The sequence below is a fragment of the Mya arenaria genome, chromosome 8 (genome assembly GCF_026914265.1).
Source record: "Mya arenaria isolate MELC-2E11 chromosome 8, ASM2691426v1".
NCBI lineage: Eukaryota > Metazoa > Mollusca > Bivalvia > Myida > Myidae > Mya > Mya arenaria.
This window is the reverse complement of record NC_069129.1, coordinates 50,469,834-50,489,390: the sequence shown is the minus strand read 5'-3', so window position 1 is coordinate 50,489,390 and position 19,557 is coordinate 50,469,834. Positions and strand designations below refer to the sequence as shown.

The 19,557-nt window shown below is 37.8% G+C and overlaps 2 protein-coding genes across 3 annotated transcripts in view; both read right to left on the bottom strand.

Moving 5' to 3' along the window:
• LOC128243027 (junctophilin-1-like) overlaps positions 1-2,114 on the bottom strand; it is a 67,960-nt gene extending 65,846 nt beyond the window's left edge. For both annotated transcript variants that reach the window (XM_052960494.1, XM_052960495.1), the window contains exon 1: positions 1,161-2,114. In XM_052960494.1, coding sequence (XP_052816454.1) covers positions 1,161-1,551 — 391 coding nt within the window. In that variant the 5' untranslated portion in view covers positions 1,552-2,114. The remainder of the gene's footprint in view (positions 1-1,160) is intronic.
• Positions 2,115-12,873: 10,759 nt separating this feature from the next.
• The window catches only part of LOC128242325 (tonsoku-like protein), a 33,102-nt gene continuing 26,418 nt past the window's right edge, over positions 12,874-19,557 (bottom strand). The window contains exons 22-26 of the mRNA XM_052959430.1: positions 19,334-19,491; positions 17,862-18,033; positions 16,102-16,274; positions 15,130-15,203; positions 12,874-13,377 (exon numbers count right to left, since the gene is read on the bottom strand). Coding sequence (XP_052815390.1) covers positions 13,026-13,377; positions 15,130-15,203; positions 16,102-16,274; positions 17,862-18,033; positions 19,334-19,491 — 929 coding nt within the window. The 3' untranslated portion in view covers positions 12,874-13,025. The remainder of the gene's footprint in view (positions 13,378-15,129; positions 15,204-16,101; positions 16,275-17,861; positions 18,034-19,333; positions 19,492-19,557) is intronic.

The window sequence follows — 19,557 nt, the reverse complement described above, 5'->3', positions numbered from 1 at the left end:
GACACCTGTGATTCTGTCCAGCGTTAACCGATATATCACTCACTTGTCTATAATGTCGGCATTTGTATTTCGAAAGTTTTTGCCTGAGTCGAGAATTCTTCATCAGACACTTAGTTGACAACGGTGTCTACCAATATCTGCAAGGATGTCGAGTATTTTATTGCCACAGAAAGTGCTTCTGTGAGAAATTCCAAGCCGACTGGCTATGGCACAGACGACATATTTATGCCTGATCAGTGTCGTTACGGCGCTTGGTTAAGTCACGTGCTCTCACGGCAGTATTGATCGAGTACCTAGAAAACTGTCACCGTGATCAATATTTTCTCTCCACATTCATTTCTTGTAATTATCTAGAAATTATTGAGAGTATATTCAGGAAATCTTAAAACAACACTGCGACGTGATGTTAAACGAGTATAGATTTAACGTTACGTAACAGGAGCTCAATCGCTCTCTATGAAAACACTTTTATTTTTCTGAGTAGCACACGTCAAACATAAAATTAATGACCATTCATGAATACTAGACTTCATATTTTTCTAAAGAATTGTTTTACATTAAATGTGACATAAATAGGAAGATTTGTGAGATTTTATGGCGAAGAATATTTTACAAAAAATGTTAGGCCATAATTTATGGTGTTATTCACAACGCTGTGTTATTCACAACGAAAGCTTACGAAGGAAAAATATGAATAATTTATAACGTTTTACTATATCATCAATGCGAGTATACCACATGCTGCTAGGTCAAGGTTATTTTTCTGTGTTCATCTTCTTATTGTCTGTAAGGTTTTTTCCCAGATATACCTGGGCTCTGCTACTTTATGCAAGGGCAAATGTGTAATCATTAACAGGTATGCCAGTAATAATTGCCAGATCTATATAGATCCCCCCATGTGTAGATGAGATCAGATGGCTTAGATGCGGGGAAATCCTTGTATAACAGAAGTCAATTTATCATTGTATTATGAAGATTTGATTTAGTTCATGTATCTAAGTACGATTGCGTCTTTTAAGTCGTTTTAAGTACGAGTATGGTTAGTCAGATTTGTTAAATGCATTCGTTGAAAGAGGGGGTAAAACTATGGTCTGTACAACGACCTTTGATTGCTAAATACTTGTATAGAGGACAACACACAACCAAGCTTTGTTTCTCACCTCCATCGGCGTAAGTCTCACACCCATATCCGTCCTGAAGTCCTGTAGTCCACGTGCCCTCGTAGCGTGCGCCGGAGGTCGTGCTTTGTCGGACCCCATAGCGGCCCTTGAATCCCTGCGTCCATTCACCTTTGTACACCCAGCGGCCCTTCGTCTCTACGCCGAATCCATGACGTTTACCCTGGAACCACTGGCCCCTGTAGGTGTTTCCGCTGGGCCAGGTGTAGACGCCGGATATCTCGAAGCCATACTGCCAGGCACCAGAGTACTCGCCCATTCCCTTGGGCCCCGTGCATACCCCATGCCCGTGGGCCTTTCCATCCTCCCAGCCACCACAGTAAGTGCCACCGTCATCAAAATCGAAGCGCCCTCCCTTGTTCTCCGATGTCATCGGCCCGTCTGTCCGTCCGTCTTACCCCTACTGGGTGCACCCTACTCGGAACTTCCTATGCCCTTGCTCAAAGCTGCACATCCGGTACTCATAGAGGGGTAGATTGCAAGATCTGAAGGTTAAGCCTACTTACATTTGACTTTCAATTAACTTTCTTCGCTTTCTTCCGCTGTTAATCAACTTCGAAGGTGTTCAATTATCGACCATGAAAATCTCACTCATTTAATTACTAAGATTTGGTGTTAATTTACTAAGTGCACTTGGAATCGAAATTTAGTATGAATATCCAAGGAAGAATACAACAGTAAAGGCTGGTTAACTTGCTTCACAACACCGTTAGTAAAATCCTTTCAATGCACGAGTACTCTGGCCCTTTGTCGGCCCCTGTCTCCTTTCGTCAGCACATCCGAGGGTCCTTGTGTCATAGATGATAATCCGAGTAAAATTGACAGTAACGAAGTACGAAAAATAGACTTCAGAACGAATAAATTATGCGAAACGCACAGCCATCGCTGTTACACTGTTTCTCAGTAGTAGAACCTGTTATCCAAATAAGGCGAGCTGCTGTATGATTGGGTAGCGTTTTGTAGCAGACGATAACACGGTGCGGTAGCTGATTATAACAATAAACCACTACCGCTCAATTGATGCTCTCAATTAAAAACATTTGGGTTAGTGTAATCCGTCAAAACACGACAACAATATCTACTCCGTTTTTATTTCCACCCATAACATTAATAATTACACAAAACAGGATTCCGTAGCGAACTGTGGTACAATTCAACTAAACCGAAAGCCAATATCGGGAGTTTCACATCTTTCTTTCCACACGCGCGCGTTTTATGTAGAGAAAGGTTCAATATCTACTCCTGATCGACTTTGGATTGGAACTAGTGAATTACGGAGACATTCAATTTTCATCAAAACTAAATTTCCTTGAACATATCATATTTCCTGGCTTTAAAATGTTATGTGGCATCACTGTTTATCACACCTAGACCAGTTTCCATGAAAGCTACTTAGTTCATAGCAATTCCATGTAACATTAAACATATTGACAAATATACTGCAAGAGGCTGAGACCCCCCCCCCCCCCCCGCCCTTTTGGTACGCGGTATTCATAGGCTATTTACGGCGTACCGTGAACTCAAGATGGTGGTACACAGTAAATGGTACGCAGAAACTCAGCATTTGGCATTATTCGGTACGCAAACTCTCAAAATAAATATTGGTTTTTACATCGGATTTTGGTAGTAAATGAAAAAGTATTCAGTTCCGTCAAGAGGAAGGGGCGATTACACCCTCTTTTATCTTAGCTGGATGTTGCAACACTAAGAAAAACACACGCTTAAATAGTATCAATTGGCATGCATGTATATATCTTCTGAGATATGTTTAATGTTTAAGATACATTTCCTGTGCGTTATTTTACCTTTGCGTACCAAGATTTAACCTGTTTTCGTTTGTATAATGGTATATTTGCAATGTGAAATCGCTAAAAAAGATGGAGCATAATTATGATTATAAGTGTGAGTTTTAAAACAAATTCATACAACATATAAATGCATTTTTATGTAGAAAGGAATTCTTACTAAACGTGTGTCAATTTTCAATACAAACATCTTTTAAAAAGTTTTTTATGTTTCAAGCTTTAACGGAGACAGTATTTTACGGCCTGCACAGTATCTGTATGCTGTATGAACGGTATAGATTTTATTTCAGTTATGCAACTTCTAGGCTGTAGTAACATCAGTATCAGGGTGTAACCCTATCCCCACCCCATCCCTACCCTTTGAATGTTGAATACGACTTCATTTGTTACATTTCACTACTTCGAGAATCTGCGAACCCAATAATGCCAAATTTGAGTTTCTGCTTGCCTGGTACAACCGACTTGAGTCCCGAAATCACCGTCAACATCCCTTGAATACCGAGTGAGGGGGGGGGGGGGGGTATCAGCCCAAAAGGTCAGTGTTAAATCGTGCCAAATAGTTTAACACTGTTGAAGCTCGAGTGTGTCAAGTAATGACATTGCTTGTCATGTGAAAATTAGGTTTCCTGACAGATATTTCTTGCATGACTTTATTCCAGATGTGCGCTGTGATAAATATTCATGGGAGACTAATACTCGCTGCCACTTATTAATTGCCTGCTCGGAATCTGTGTGCATAAAAGCTTTTGTAACCTCTGTATTGATTATCGGAGTCATTTGGATCTGATTGAGGTATAACGTATTGGTAATGAATAACTAGTTACCGAAATGCTATTTCCTATTTGCAGGCAATTATCATGCATGCAGTTTCATAAAAGCTTTCTCATCTTGCTTTAGGTGTGTGTGTGTGGGGGGGGGGGGGGGGGTACCTGGCGCCTCTATCTCCCCCTAAAATTATCCGAGCGATTTTTTTTTCTGTCAGTATCGAGATAAAGATATGCATAGGATACACCAACCCCCAATTTGTCGAACAATTCTTAGCATAACAAGCTTATTAAAGCCTCTAATTCCATTCAGCCTGTCTTTAGAAGTTTTTTTACAGAACTAATACTAGTTAAAACTCGTGATTATCATCATAATGATTTCTTTTAAATGTTTTAAAAGTCTTTAAAGATGCACTCCCACAGATTGAACATTTTGACAACTTTTTTTATTTTCAGTTTGTCTTTGAACGAACCATTCTATTTCGAAAATCCATGGAAACCAGTATATAAGACTGCTGTCTCCGACAAAATAATAAGATCGCAGAATTTTATATTTAAGTTCAAAAATTGACGGTTTTAGCAATATAAAAACATTATTTTTCGAACGGAAATATGAAAATCAACGATCTAATTTTTGTCAGCAATCTTTTATGTTTTTGGTTTGCAGATATTTACGCAAAAAATGCTCTTTCCATGACAAAAAAGGTGTAAAAATGGTATCAGCTGTGAGAATGCAGCTTTAAAATTAAAAGATTGCAGAAATTATACCAAAACAAAAATAGTGATCTAAGCGTGACCCTGTGTAAAGGGACCTATACGTGTTTGAGTAATTAGGGTCAGATTGCACTATTTCAGACTAAAATTAGCCCAAACTATTCTTAGGAGATAAACCCCAACCCCCATAACAAAATTGAAACCTGTTCGTCGGTTTTGGGAACTCCCCCTACCCCCACCGCGCAACGCCAAATCCCGGAAGTGTCCCTGTAAAACTGTCCCCTTGGAAATGCCAATAACCTGCTGGTTGTATTTGTCAAGTTTAAACTCCTCTTGGGAATACGTTACAGTGTAATGCAAAGTAATTTCATGGCAATTAGTTGCAATGGTAAGTAGTTTGATAATAGAGTCAGTTTTGAACAGTCTTAGTTTCAGACTCAATAGCATTTATAGTTAAAAGGCTGCATACTTGTTGCAATGAACGCAGGGGCGGCTCCAGGAATTGACATAAGAGGGGGGGGGGGCGTAACTTAAGGGTGCAACTTTTTGTCATCGCGCTCCCTCTAAACCGAAATATACATTACATACAATGTTTGCACGAGGGTTTTGGGTTACTTCCCTAAGAACATTAGGGAATAGAAGTACATCTGGACGATTTTACCTTTGAAATCTTCCAAGTATACTGAATCCGCTAGTGGAACGAGCTTTACATAACTGTCACACATTATTTGTAGAAGTCAAACATCATTAAGAATTTCATCGGGGTGGTGGATTCGGATACTCCCTCCCAAAAATGTTTACAACATTTCTAGACCGAAATGGTGCACTTTGAGCGTATTTTATTACTGTTTTTCGCCGATTTTGACGTAGCAATTAGTTGTGGGCGATTTCAAGGTGGAGGGGGGGGGGGGGGGGGGGGGCTACTCTCTGAATCAGCTAGTGTAATGTTTGTGACGGGTCGTCTTATACATACTCCAGTCAACAAAAGCCATTAACTCAACTCAACTTATCTTTATTTCTTCCACACGTGGTGATATTCATATTATATATATATACAAAAGCCATTGGCATACGTTTTATTTAATTTAATGTATGCTTTGAGACCTTATTTTAAAGTTCTTCTTTATATAGAGGTTGCATACAGTTCTAGTTTAACACTTTTACAACCTTTAAAGGTCGAAAAAGGCAAATGGCCGAAATATAATATGCAAAAAAGTCAACGTAAATTTTGAATGTTTATTTTTTAAAAATCACAATAGCCCATGCACATGCTAAATCATATAAATATATACAAAAACACAACATTAAAATACGTACATACATTGAAACTATATTTTTATAATAAGTTACATTGTACAATAATGAATATTGTATAATTAATTTAAAACCCAAACAAAATCTACAATTATAGTTGTTTCCCATAGATATACAAAACTTAACAACAGTGAAAACTTCAACTTACGATACGCCTAAAAACATACCGGTGTGAATGGCAACCCGTCCCTACCTGACAGAACCCCTCGACCCTAGAAGTTTTAGTTCGACCCTAGATTAAAAAAAACAAATTCCGATTTTCCGATTTTTAGTTTTTGTTGACCATGTGTGTTGATTACAATTAAAAAGTAATAGTATAGATTATTTAATCTATGATAAACATGTACCGAAATGCCTTGGTTGCTTTGCTGGTTTGCCATCACATAAAATAATTGCCGCTTACGTAGCATTTTTAGACAATGCCCTAAACTCCCGATAAATGTACATAACAATTTTTAAATGGTATTTGCATTGAAAAGGATTCTGACTCAGTTCTATAATTTCTTAAGGTATCAGATTCACAACTTCAGTCTGTTAAGTTTGGATGTCTGGTGACACCTTATAAATTGGTATCATTTGAAAGGAGCTGATAAAGAACATGTTCAAGTTGAAGTTGCATCGAAAATAACATTACAAACATGTTTTTGGTCTTACAAAATTGTAAAGCAGGTTTGTGAAGAAATAAAAAAAGCAAAACCCTGTCAAATTAAACCAATACATATAAATGTCCACTGTATCAAGATTGAACATTTTTGTTAATGTAGCCACCAGAGAAATAGTTTGTGTGCCGGATATCTTAAAAGCTAGGACACACACGTAAAGCCCGTTTCAACGTGCATGTATTACGTATGTTGTACATTTAAAAAATATTCATGTGATCCAAACTGCCTGTTTGACGTTCATTTAGTCCAAATTCACTTGAATATATAAGTCTTGAATAAAAGAACTTCCACAGGTACATACATGTCCCTACCATCAAACATCAGAACATATCAGCGTACAAGTGCCCTGAGACTCGGTGGTACGGGAGGAAGTGGCGGCTGCGGTGGATGGGGTTGCGGGCCCGAAAGATGTGGAAGTAGCGGTGGGGGTAGCAGATCCGGAAGAGGTGGAAGCAGGGGAGTCTAGCCCCACCCGACACACTTCCAGGTTGTGCTTGTGGAGGTAGCGCTTCTGGGCGAAGAAGCGGCCACACCGCTCACACCGGTGATTCTTCTCCTTCACCGAGTGTGTGAGGAGGTGGGAACGCAGGTTGGACTTGTCGGCGAATGCCTTCTGACACTTCTGATGGGGACACGGAAACGGCTTTTCGCCCGTGTGCGTGCGCATATGCCCTGAAATAAGATATAAATACAAATACATTTGTATAGTGCAAAAAGTATAATTGTTTAATATTCGATTGCGCTTCAAACAACTTATGAGCTATTGACAATCTTATACACATAAAAAAACAGGTGAAACCTTCATTTATAGAACCGTTTAAGTCTAATCAAATAAGTATTCAAAATGATTGATAATTTCATTACGCTCTAGTAAAGTTTTATGCATATCAATTTATTTTTGTGCGATATGTGAACACAGCTAAAAGCTGGTATGGTAACGTATCCCTGAAGTACAAGTGCTCTTACCCACGTCATCTTTCGAAAGAGGCGAAATCGTGTACCACCGGAAGTTTAATGGTACATGTAATTTGGCATGCTGAGTCCGATAAAGTGTTTTATCGGATGCTTTTAATACTCAACAAACCAGCCAAATGAAAAATTTAATGGTTTTTAATTCACTAACCTTTTAGGAGCCAGGATCGACTGAAGAGTTTACCACAGAGGAAGCAAGCGTTCTTGTTTCTCATGTGGTCACGAAGGTGGGGCACGTACATGTCTATTGACGTCGTGATGAAATCACAATCCGGGCATTTAATCACGCGCTGTCCACCCGCCACGTCAATGATGTTCAGTTTCAAGTGGACGTCACGCAGTTTTACGGTCTTTGTATAGGTTTGAATTGCATTTGAATTAATACAACGAGAGTCTGACGACTGTGATGGTTTCGATATCAATTCGTTACCATCACAGCGACCGAGCAGACTGTCGCTGCACGTGGACGCGTTGTCCTCACTGTCAATGCCGCTGTTTTGCGACCCGCCCTCCAAACCATAAAATGAGTCCACATCAGAGTCGGACATTTTGTCATTAGTCGCATCATTGTTGTTCTCACTTTCCCGAAGTAAGGGACCTTCGGTGACAGTACATGTAAGTCCGTTTAATAGCGAAGCGTATCTAACGACAGGTCTAAATTTCTGGACGTATTCTGTTTCCAATCTGTTTCTGCTGAAAAAGTTAACAAGTTGATTTTCCTCCTCTCTCATAGTCTCATTTATGTTTGAACTTCTATCTGTAGACATTACAGTCAGATCATCTATCGGATCTTCAATCACTTTGTTATTATTCACGTTTTCCGCTGCTGACAAAATAAAGTTATCTAACTTCAAAATATTTTCACTATCATTGTAGTTATCTTCTTGGAGCTCTTCGTGTTCCTTTTCAAACGTTTCGAGAAACTTGCGATAATTTTCTAGCAGGTTGTTTCCAGGAAGTCGGGAGCGCTTCTGGACGTCAAAGCCGGCCAGATCGTACTCCGGGACGCGCACGCACAGGAAGTAGCGTGTCACAAACGAAATATGGCTCAGAGACTTGGGTTTGTACTTTTTCGTGCGTAACCCTGGCTTCTCGGTACGTTCATCTTCCTAAAACCATAAAACAAAAAAAAAATGTAACAAAATATACGTTAAACAATAGCAACACGACTGGTGCTACAGGGACACATTTCTGAAAACGAGCTACATGGGTAGTATCCAGGGACACATCTAGGAATTGACATTACCGGGGGTATTACTTATCTATAGGCGTATTATATAAACCTTTTTGACTTGCGCCGCTCCGTCATAACCGAAATCATTTGAGTTAAAATGTTGGGTGGGGTTGGATTTTTGTTAACAATTTCAATTTCGAAATGGTGCATTTTGGGCGTATTTCATTCCTCTTTATTGAAATAGAAAAGTTGACTTGGACAATTTAAGGGGGGGGGGGGGCAGTGGCGGCTTCGGATTTGGATTTGCTAACGGTATCGCCTTTTTAACTTATAGAAGCACCTGGTTTTCTTCTTTTTAACAATCCGTAAGAATTCTCCTATTTTTTAAGTTAGCAATTCTCTCGAAGGTTTCCAACGTACACAAATCTGACATGAACAGACAGATCTACACACCTTGGGTTTTCTCTGTGTAGCGTCATCATCTTGGGGCGGGGCGGAAGGGGGTGGGGCCGAGGGTCGGATCGTTACGGCCACTTTCTTGATGGACAGGCCCGATCGGGTCGTCATCACGTTGCTGTCATGATCTGCAATATCAGAAGTAATGATCATAGGGAATTATCGTTCAGTCTATGGTCGCGTCACTGACATGGATCATACCTCATTGACGTTTTCCACATCCAAATTTATTTCTTACTAATTAGTTACCAACGGTTGCAGTTGCGATATATTTTATAAATAATATTTAAGAAAAAATAGTCATGCTCATTGGCCAGAAGTTACGCGAGGAAACAGCCGGAGTGCCAGAAGGACGCCCTGACGACTTGTCCGGTAACCACCAACCAAACTAAAATGGTATTTCAGTTGGCTACTGTAACATGCATGTTACCGTACACTACATTACAATGAATACAAAAGTTTTAGTGAAAGAAATGTCAATATAAAAAACCTGAACAAAAATACCCAATCCTAAATGGTTACTTTACCTGAAGGAAATGCTGAAAATTCATAATCAAGATAATTTTGGTAACGGGCACTTGTTGAAATTAAACCGGAAATTATTGATATTTCATTTCTTAAATAGAAGTATTTACCTTTTCCTCCGTAATATTCCCCCGTCCTATAATCTCTTGCTGAATAAAGAAAACACCTTGGCATCGTTTTCGTATCAATAAATTACAATTTACATTAGTTGTATATATAAATCAAATTTGAATTTTCCAGCATACCAAAACTTGTTTTGACAACTAGCCACGTGACAAACTTATGACGTCATACTTACAAGCATATTTTACGGCAATCTGCGGTACCTCCTTTAAATGTTTTTATAAACTATCTACCAGCATAGATGACCCAATGATTCATTACATTAGATCGCCAGGAGGTTACCCAAGAATTTACAATTATTGTTAACTTTAGAGGATACTTGTTTGTTTCAGTTAGAGTGAAAAACCAGCGGCGGTGCCAAGATTTAGCGTTAAAGGGGGCGCAACTTTGGATGTACGTCCCCTTCCACAGAACAGAAAAATATATGACTTTTATATGGTCATGGTGGTTTGTGGGTCATCCCAGCAAACACTTTGGTTACATCTGACATGGTGCAATGATTCTGTTAATATTTTTTCTCCAATATTGACACCAAAATCTTTTGACATTTTTATCACTGTTTTGTGTGTTTAACTTGGGGCGGAAAGGGAAATCCACTAGTGTACATAACACTTTATTCCTCCCAGTTTCGGTGTAAGATGGCAATTGAGGGGAAACACAAGTTATATTTTGCGAGTAGCTTTACTTTTGGTAAAATTTTGATACACAGGGAAGGTTATGAAAGGCTGTTCGAGTCGCTTGCGGCAGGTTCATATTGCACGAAGGTCGAGTTCTGTGTATCTATGTTCTATTCTATTTGCATGCGTGAAATCTAGAATATAACTGTCTTAACAAAATTTACGACACAATTACACGATACAGCTACATGAAGGAGCAACGTGATTTTTTCCGCCAAAAACTTTGTGACGTTAAAATGAGTATTTGCGCTAAAACGTCATGTCCCACCGTCAACAAGCGTCTCTGACTTTTCAGCAGAACAATTAAGTTGCGTTAGGGTACTGAAGATGCGGGTTGAATTGAAGAAACTCGATCAAGAATCGGGAACGTCAAGCGAAAATCTTAATAATTTCTTACCAGAATATTCTGCGAGCAAGCTTTTGAGCCAAATTCACTTTGATCATTTTTATACATCAAACACAGCACAAAATCCGACTCCGAGTGCATCAGTTAATTTGCAGTCTACGAAGACAGACGATGATTTCAAATTTGACGGCTATAATGCACGCGGGAGACCGAAAAATGAAGCCGATTTTTCTTCATTGGATGCAGAAGACATTCAGATGGTTTTTCAAGAAATGTTGCACATGACAATGTTAGCCCCTATTCAAGAGCCAGCGACCTTAGAAGCAAGTACATCGACACCACAGCTGAACAGAGTGAGACTGGTTGATAGCTTGTCAGTTCTTGGAGACAAAAATGCAACCACAGATTCGAGGACCGCAAAACAACCATGTGAAACAGACACAACTGAAAGGGTCGATACAAACGATGACAAATGTAGAAGTTCAACAATAAAGGTAGATTCAAAGACGAATCAAATAGAAACGATTACACAAGAATCTAAACCAAAAATTCGCAAAACAAAACGACCTTACAAAATCAACAAAAGGCGTGTCAAAATAGATCCATCCGATGTGACGTCGGAATCAAGGGTCGATGATGTTACGAAACCCGGCGGAAACAAAGAAAAGTTGAAAAAGTGTACCTCGTCCGTCAGTGGCGAAAAGACCGACACAAACATAGCGGAATGTAAAGAGGTAGATCGAGACAAATGGAAAGCGGCGAGGCGCTGCCTGGAAGCCGAGCACGAGATGAACGTTTTGGTCGGGTACGCGGCGGAGCTGCTCAAACGGCGCTGGGCGGAGTATCTCGTTATGACTCGACAGGAAGTAGCGGAATTTGAAGCCCGCGCCGCACGTGCTGGCGGCATGACACCGGAAGTAGTTGATATGATCGAGGACACGGGTAGATACGTGTGGCAACTGGTGGATGAACTGCGCTTCTTCTTATAATGGTTATTATTTCTTTATTAAATTTAGAATGTCTTCCATGACCGAATATTGATAAAAATATAAATAGATAAGCGACAGCTTAAGTTTCTGTTCAATTCCCGCCGTCTTATTCAACGCCAAGGCCATTTACACTTTTCTAGTTTAAAATTGGTCGGCCAATGCCACAATCAACTACGGCGCTTCGTTCGATCGAATGTATTTCTAATTTTTTGTATCATTATGTACGTATGTTTTGATAACATTGAGGCCGGCATGGCAGCAACATTGTCCACAATAAATGCGGACGATTTCTAATGACAATTATATGTTTTTATACTATTCACTTGAGCATCGTAAACTTGATCTATAAACATGTATCATAGAGACAAGCCTTCTGACCAAGTGTCATGAACTTGGATTTAAAATGTGACCTTGAATGTTAAATAGGTTCTTCGATTATTTGACCTAGTAAACTGTTTGACGCGGACTAGTCGACCCATTAACTTGAATTTTTCAAAATGGCACACATTTTGACAAAGTTTTATAAACACTGAGTAAATATGTAACCAAGGGTTTTCAAACATTTGACCACGTGATCTATTGTCTGACCATTAATCGATCATGACGAAGCGTGTATAGACTTAGTTTAACCATTTTTATTGTTATTTCAAATGATGACCTAGTGATCTACTTATTGATCCTGATTTGTTTGGCAAGTTTTTAAACAAGCACACATTTTGACCAAAGTCTTGTCAATACATTATTCTGAAATGTTTTCCAATCATTTAATCGAACTAGATCTTGGTATTTCGACAAATACTCTCATTGTAACGAGTTGGTCGATATATGACCTCAAATATGAACAACAGTGAGAACTTTGCAATCAAAAATCTTAAAGCTCATAGTTAAGATTTGTGATTGATATAATACCCAGTGTAGCAATATACCTTTAGTTTTCACATAAGAGCAACAGGTCATCTCTTGGACTCTTAACTTTGACTGAGGTATTGGAAAGCTATCATCTAATGATATAATGCAATCCTTTGGGGAAAAGTGCCAACACTAGACATCAATATGTAAATGTATTTTTTAAAGTAAAAAACGATAACGTTAAGCTAATAACCAAATGGAGAAAAACTAAAATTGTCAAATAAAGACATAAACACATAATTTTTGAGAATATATATTGCCTTTATTTATTTAAAATACATTTAATTTTTAAATAGAGCGATTTATGAAAACTTTTCAAACACCTTTTTTTTTAATTTGTTCTGTAGCAAACATGCAACCTGCATTTCATTATCAGCAAATAACACAAAACAAACAATCTTACATAAAGCACTATCATTATCTATCTTTCACTGATAAAACCACAGTGTTGTTTGAAAAGCTCACTTCAGCATAATCCTCAAATTTATCTTGCCAAATCTGTTGCAAACTGTCTGTATCAATTTTTTTAAGCCTGTTGCATGAAAACTCGAGTCTTCTTAGTGGTAAAGCAGCTTCTAGCTTTTCTGCTATAATGTCAATAAATTCAACTGACAATGGACCCACAATTCCTGTGTCTATCATTACAACTTCCTCCAGCATTGAAGATTCGCTGCAACCTGATTGGATAAGATCCTGAAGCATCTGATTGGTCAGTTTGGGATTGTTGGATAGGTTGATTTTCTGTAAGTGTTTTGCAAACAATGGCAACCTGAAATAAATCAGTATAATGATTACCATATTTAAGTAAAACTAAAATTAACAGCAACAATAAAGCCAATTTTACCATTTTAAACCTGAAAAATTATCAACTAGACACCAACAAGTGACATTTCGAGCTGTTGAAAGCTTTTGACACAGACATATTTCAACCTTTAACCTCTAAGCATGACCTTTGAGGTAAAGACCACAGTCGTGTGTGCAGCACTCCTCCTCATTTCGGTGAACCTTCAAAAACAAATTAAAATCCTATAATTCATGTTCAGGATACAGCCTGAAAAGAATCATTTCAATGATTGACCTTTTGACCTTTAAGCATGACCTTGACATTTGACCCTCAGACCTGGGTCTTGTGTGCAACAAGCAACCTCATCATGGTGAACCTTCATGGAAAGTTTGAAAATTGTGTAATGCATGGTCAAAAAACAGCCCGAACAAGGATCTTTTAAACCTTTGATCTTGAAGGGTGACCTTCACATTTGAGGTACAAACCTGGGTTTTGTGCGCGTCACAACACCTCCTCATGGTAAAGCTTCATGGCAAGTTTTTTAAAAACCCTAAAATGCATGGTCAAGTCACAGCCCCGACAAAGATCACTTTGACCATGACTTTTGAGGTACAGGCCTGGGTCTTGTGCACAACATGCCACTTCATCATGGTAAACCTTCATGGCAAGTTTGAAAATCGTATCATGCATGGTCAAGTTACAGCACGGGACAAGGATCATTTCAACCTTTGACCTCTAAGGGTGACCTTGACGGTATCAGACCTGGGTCTTGTGCCCAAAACCCCAACTCATCATTGTGAACCTTCATGGCAAGTTTTTAGAAAATCCCGTAATGCATGATCAAGATACAGCTCAGACAAGGTTCAGTCCTGACAGACACACTACCGCAAGCACGCACTGACTGATGCAAGCACATACATCAAACTGCCAATGTGACAACTATGTCTCACTCTACGCATGTGGGCTCAACAAAAATGGACATACATATATATTTTTAAAATAAAATAATACTAAGAATATATATCTTTTGTGCTCACTTGGTGGAATATATTGATATATTGTGATATTAGATTGAAACAATTATTATCCATTCAATCGATATTCTTACTGTTTGAAACACTGAAATATAATTTTTATTTCAATGATTAATCATTGTAAACCACCAGAAAGCATATAATAAATGTGTTTATTGCAATAATCAAAATGTTTTTGCTATGAATTTGGGAGCCTGATGAGGAAAGCCAGAAAGAATACATATTATTTGATGCTTTACATTACTCCCAATCGTGAAATCATACTAAAACACAAATCAGCTGTCAAAATATAATTTAAGGAAAGCCATCCATCATCAGGATGCAAAGATATGTCAGTTCATTTTAGATATTAACATCGAGATTATTTCTGTGTTTGACTTGTATTGATAAACCATTATATTGTTTTTGCATTAATTACATTTTTTAATAACACCATAATGAGCTACTATCATATCATATATTTAAAAGAGGTTATAATCATTTTTTTTAGAATGATTATAAAGCAGTTTTATTAATTTGTTTCTTAAATAACATAATGCCTATAAAAAAAAGCTCTCAGTGAAAACTTACAACTATTCAAACTTAACATTTTGTATTTTTTTTGTGCATTGATGAATAACCTTAAAATGCAACAGGTACCTTCTTTGGTATTTTTATTCCCCTATCTAAAGCATCCATTCCCAAGCATATACATGTATATTACCTTGTTAAATAGTCCACATCTTCCATGGCCAGGTTACAGTCACACATGGTCAGAGACTGGAGAGCACAGCCATCCTGTAACAGATCACAATAGGGTTTAGTTCATCATGGACTAATACATTTGGAGGATTTTTTTTATCAATATGATAGGTTATTCATATACATATTGATAATCATCCACGAGGTAGTTGACCAAAGTTGATTTTTTTCAGATTTCAAGTTTAAGGCGCTAACATAATTGAGAGCAACAGAGCATCGTCAGCAACCACGGTACTTTCTCTTGTTACTATCCACGATATATACTATGAGAAAATTGAATAACAAAATCTTGTTTTAATGAATATGCATGTGGCAGGGGAGACAACTCTTCTTCCAATGAAAGCGCATGTTTCAATTAAACACTGTTCAATAATCCTGTATTTTATTTAAAATTTGTAGTGATCTGGCGAACCAAGTTTAATTCCAACGTTCAGCAGAATACATTTTCTACATGAAAACATTAGTATGACTGTCCGTGCATATTTCTGCGTCGGTTCCTTGTGGAACAAATGAAACTGCCTCATAAATTCATGATTAGGAGATTTTCCTAAACGAATCTCCCACAGTACATAACAAAGCATTGCACAGTAGTCTATTGGGGGTATCAATGCTGAATTGAGAGAGGACTCTTGGGCAGGGCCATTCCTGACCCCTGGATCATAATTTGAACTTGGTAGAGAACCTTAAGTTGTAGTAACTCAATCAACTATCTAATCTTCATGCAATTTGCTTTCTGACACAATTTATTAGCTACATGTATGTTAGTGTTTAAAAATGAATAATATTGGCCCAAGGGGAGGGCAAATTCTGACCAGGGCATGATTTGAACAAACTGGGTGTCCAGAGCTCTAGTGGATGATATGTATCAAATATCTAAGTTTTTTCACTTCTGACAAACGCAAAATGATTAACTTCCATAAGATCCATTATATACCTCAGTAGCATAGTTGTACAGGTGCCTGTAGACCTGTGAAGACCGTTGGTCATCGATGATGGCTGAGAGGTCAAGGGACGTCACTGTGGTTGGCTTTAGACAGGTGAGAAACAGCTCCAGTCCAACACAGCCTAGCCTATTGTAGGATACATCAAGTGCCTGGATCTTGGAGCCTGTAACGAGAAGGGAGCATAATACAGCCAAGCTTATTGTATGAAACATGGATAAGTTGTCCACAGATTATTTTAGGCTAGTTTGCACATTTAAATGCTTTGATTGGTTATTAATAATGTTTTGATAAATATTAGGGATGCAAACGAATATTCGATCGAACGTTTGATATTCGAATGTCAAAATCGGTATTCGAATATTCGATGTTTTTCGTTTGATTAAAAGAACACCTTTTGCCAACAACTGTGTTGTTGTATAAATGTACTGGTCTTGTTTTTACAACGACTGATCCCTAATGCCAGAGGCGTGAACGTGATGACACTATACACGCGTCACATGTTAATAAGGGACATATTGTCGGGGACTATAACGTACAATACGAAAACTGGCTATAAGACGAGTGACATCAAACAAGTTTCAATTATTTTCGGTAAAATTTAATGACCATTCCAATAAAGGATATACGGAATTATCTGCTTAAGTGATGTCATGGCTGCCAATTAAGCTATGCGACATAGCTCAAATCCCCGTATTAATATGAATGGCATGTGCTAGCTATGTGCTCTTAACTGTTTCAATATAACGTTGGTGCTGTGAATAGCATAGAATATTGTTTAATAACATTATTGTACAATAGATGTGTCAGAATTCAGTGTTATTTTCGTTTCATTATTTAAGTAATTTCCGAATAGGTTCTGTTTTGCCTTAGTTATATTTAATAGAGATCAATCCCAGAATGAGGCTGCTCATCCTACAGAACAACCATCTGTTGCTGCATCACAACATTGAACTGAGAATTTACGATCATTGCCTTGTTTATAAATATGAATGCTGTTGAATTGAAGTTAATTTTGTTTTTTTGTTTGTGTAGAATATTTTGCTTTTTGTTGGATTTTTTTCTGTAAATGGGGAATTTCACAGGCTAATTTTTGAAAAAAATCAGCGTCCGTCGCGTGTACCGGCTATTACAAAGGCCCAGGCTATAACTGTCGCGAATAATAGTAGTTGTTTACTACAATTCTTAAATATATTCATTTTGATAATCGAATATTCGATCGAAAGAATTACCGAATATTCGAATATCAATTTTGCCATTCGTTTCCATCCCTAATAAATATTGACCAATAAATACTTAGTTTGGCTATTAACTTTAACCAAACCAAAGACTTAATCAGTTTAGGCAGAGGATTTTTTTCTTCTTTTAGCAGAAAAGTAATACAAACAATCAAGTTACATTCTTTATATTTCATCGACTAAACTGTCATGTGTCAGTGAAAACCTTTCCAACTCAATTTCTAAGGAAGTTCTTACTTTCAGTATAAAATCTTAATGGAAGCACCATACTACATACTAAATATGGAGGAGCTTTGAAAGATGAGCCATTCTAAGTAATAATTCCAAGAGGTTGTCGTTTCAATCCCCACTAGGGGTACTTTCTCTCATTCATGGTTTCTCAAAATTATCAGCTTTTGTTATAATCAAAAAAGAAATAAATATGCCCAATATAAGTACATATACACATTTTCAAGTTGACTTTATGAAATTTGTATAAACAAAAAGAAAGTACTAGTAACATTAGTAATCAATACCATGCAGGGCTTCAGTGAGTGTGATTCTGTTGGTATGGAAGAAGCCAGCGGTGAGCCCACAAGAGCTAAGAGCCAGAGTGTGTAGGATGGGCAGGGCTCGAATCAACCCAGCTACCTGGACAAGGCTCCCATCACATAGCAGATTGTGGCTCAGCTCCAGGGTGCCAAGATTCTGAAATGAACAGATGGAGAATACATGTACAGTGGAAACTCACTAAACCGGACAAGGTCCGGACTGGGCAAAATTTCCGGTTTAGTGAGGATTCCGGTTTAGTGAGGATTTGATGTACGGAGTAAGTGTACTCAAAATATTAAATGGGTTAACCTTTAAAGGCTTTTGTCCTCTAGGGACAGTTCAATTCTCCGACGTTTAGGTTGAGACATGATTAAAGCACTTGCAAAAGTGATAAGCATAATTAAACATTTCTGCGTTTTTATAATTATCTTTTTTTCCAAGTCTTGAAATAAAACAACTCGCGTAATTTAATGCTTGTTTAGTATGTTTTATAGTTTAATTAACGCACCGCTCTAATTTGATTCAATCATAGAAATCTTTAGATAAAACAACCCTCCAAAATGATCACTAAATAACTGTTTCTAGTTCTTTATTTTCTGCAACAAACAAATTAATGTTTCAAACAAAGTGACACGCGATTCGCGAATTCCTAATACACAAAATTATTTTGACATGTTTGATTTAATAAACGTCCGGTTTTGTGAGGTAAAATTACGTTGACAACTAACACATTTTCTCGATTTTTTGTCAGGTATCCGGAATTCCTGGGTTCTGGTTTTGTAGGGATTTTTTTACATTAAAAATAGAAGGGGAAAACCGAGACTCTGAAAAAAGTCCGGTATCCCGAGGCTTCCGGTTTTGTGGAGATCCGGTTTAGTGAGGTTCCACTGTATATTGAAAAGGGAATGATCTTAAGCATCACAGTTTACATTGTACATTAACATTTAAGATTCAAAGATTTTTTTAATAGAATAGTTCAGAGGTAAAAGCGAAAAAGATTCTACATGAAATAAAAAATCTATTTAAAGTACTTTCTTAAAGCTGCACTCTCACAAATTGACAGTTTTGACCTTTTTGTTGTTGTTTTTTTGTCTTAGAATCAGCTCATTTTGGCATCAGTGCCTTCAATTCAGTCATATACATGTTAGATGACTCATATTAAAACAGATCTCAATTGTTTGGTAAACTGCTGAAAATTTCATTTTATTTAGCTCTTTTAGCCATTAAACACCAATTTTCAAACGTAAATATGAAATGTGATCTGCTATTTTGTCAGCAGTCTTTTATCACTGGATTCCAGACATTTACACAAAAATTGGCTCATTCCAAGACAAAAAAAATAATTGTTTAAACAATCAATTTGTGAGAGTGCAGCTTAAAACATTTACAACAATTGATAACACACATTTACTAACAGTAATGCTTTTAAGTTGATTGTAACTTGCAAACAACAAACCTGGAGCGCCTTGGAGTTTTCAGCAGTGGCAGCTGCAGTCATCAGTTGGAGGCCCTCTGGGGTGATGTCGTTACACGTGAGGCTAAGCAAGGTCAGATTGGGGATGGTGGACAGGATTTTACACAGGTTTCCTAAGCCCTCGTCACCAAGACGGTTACCTGAATTTAATCATGGCTTAATATGTGATTACATATAGTTGATGTTGTTACATGAGGTGCAGCGCA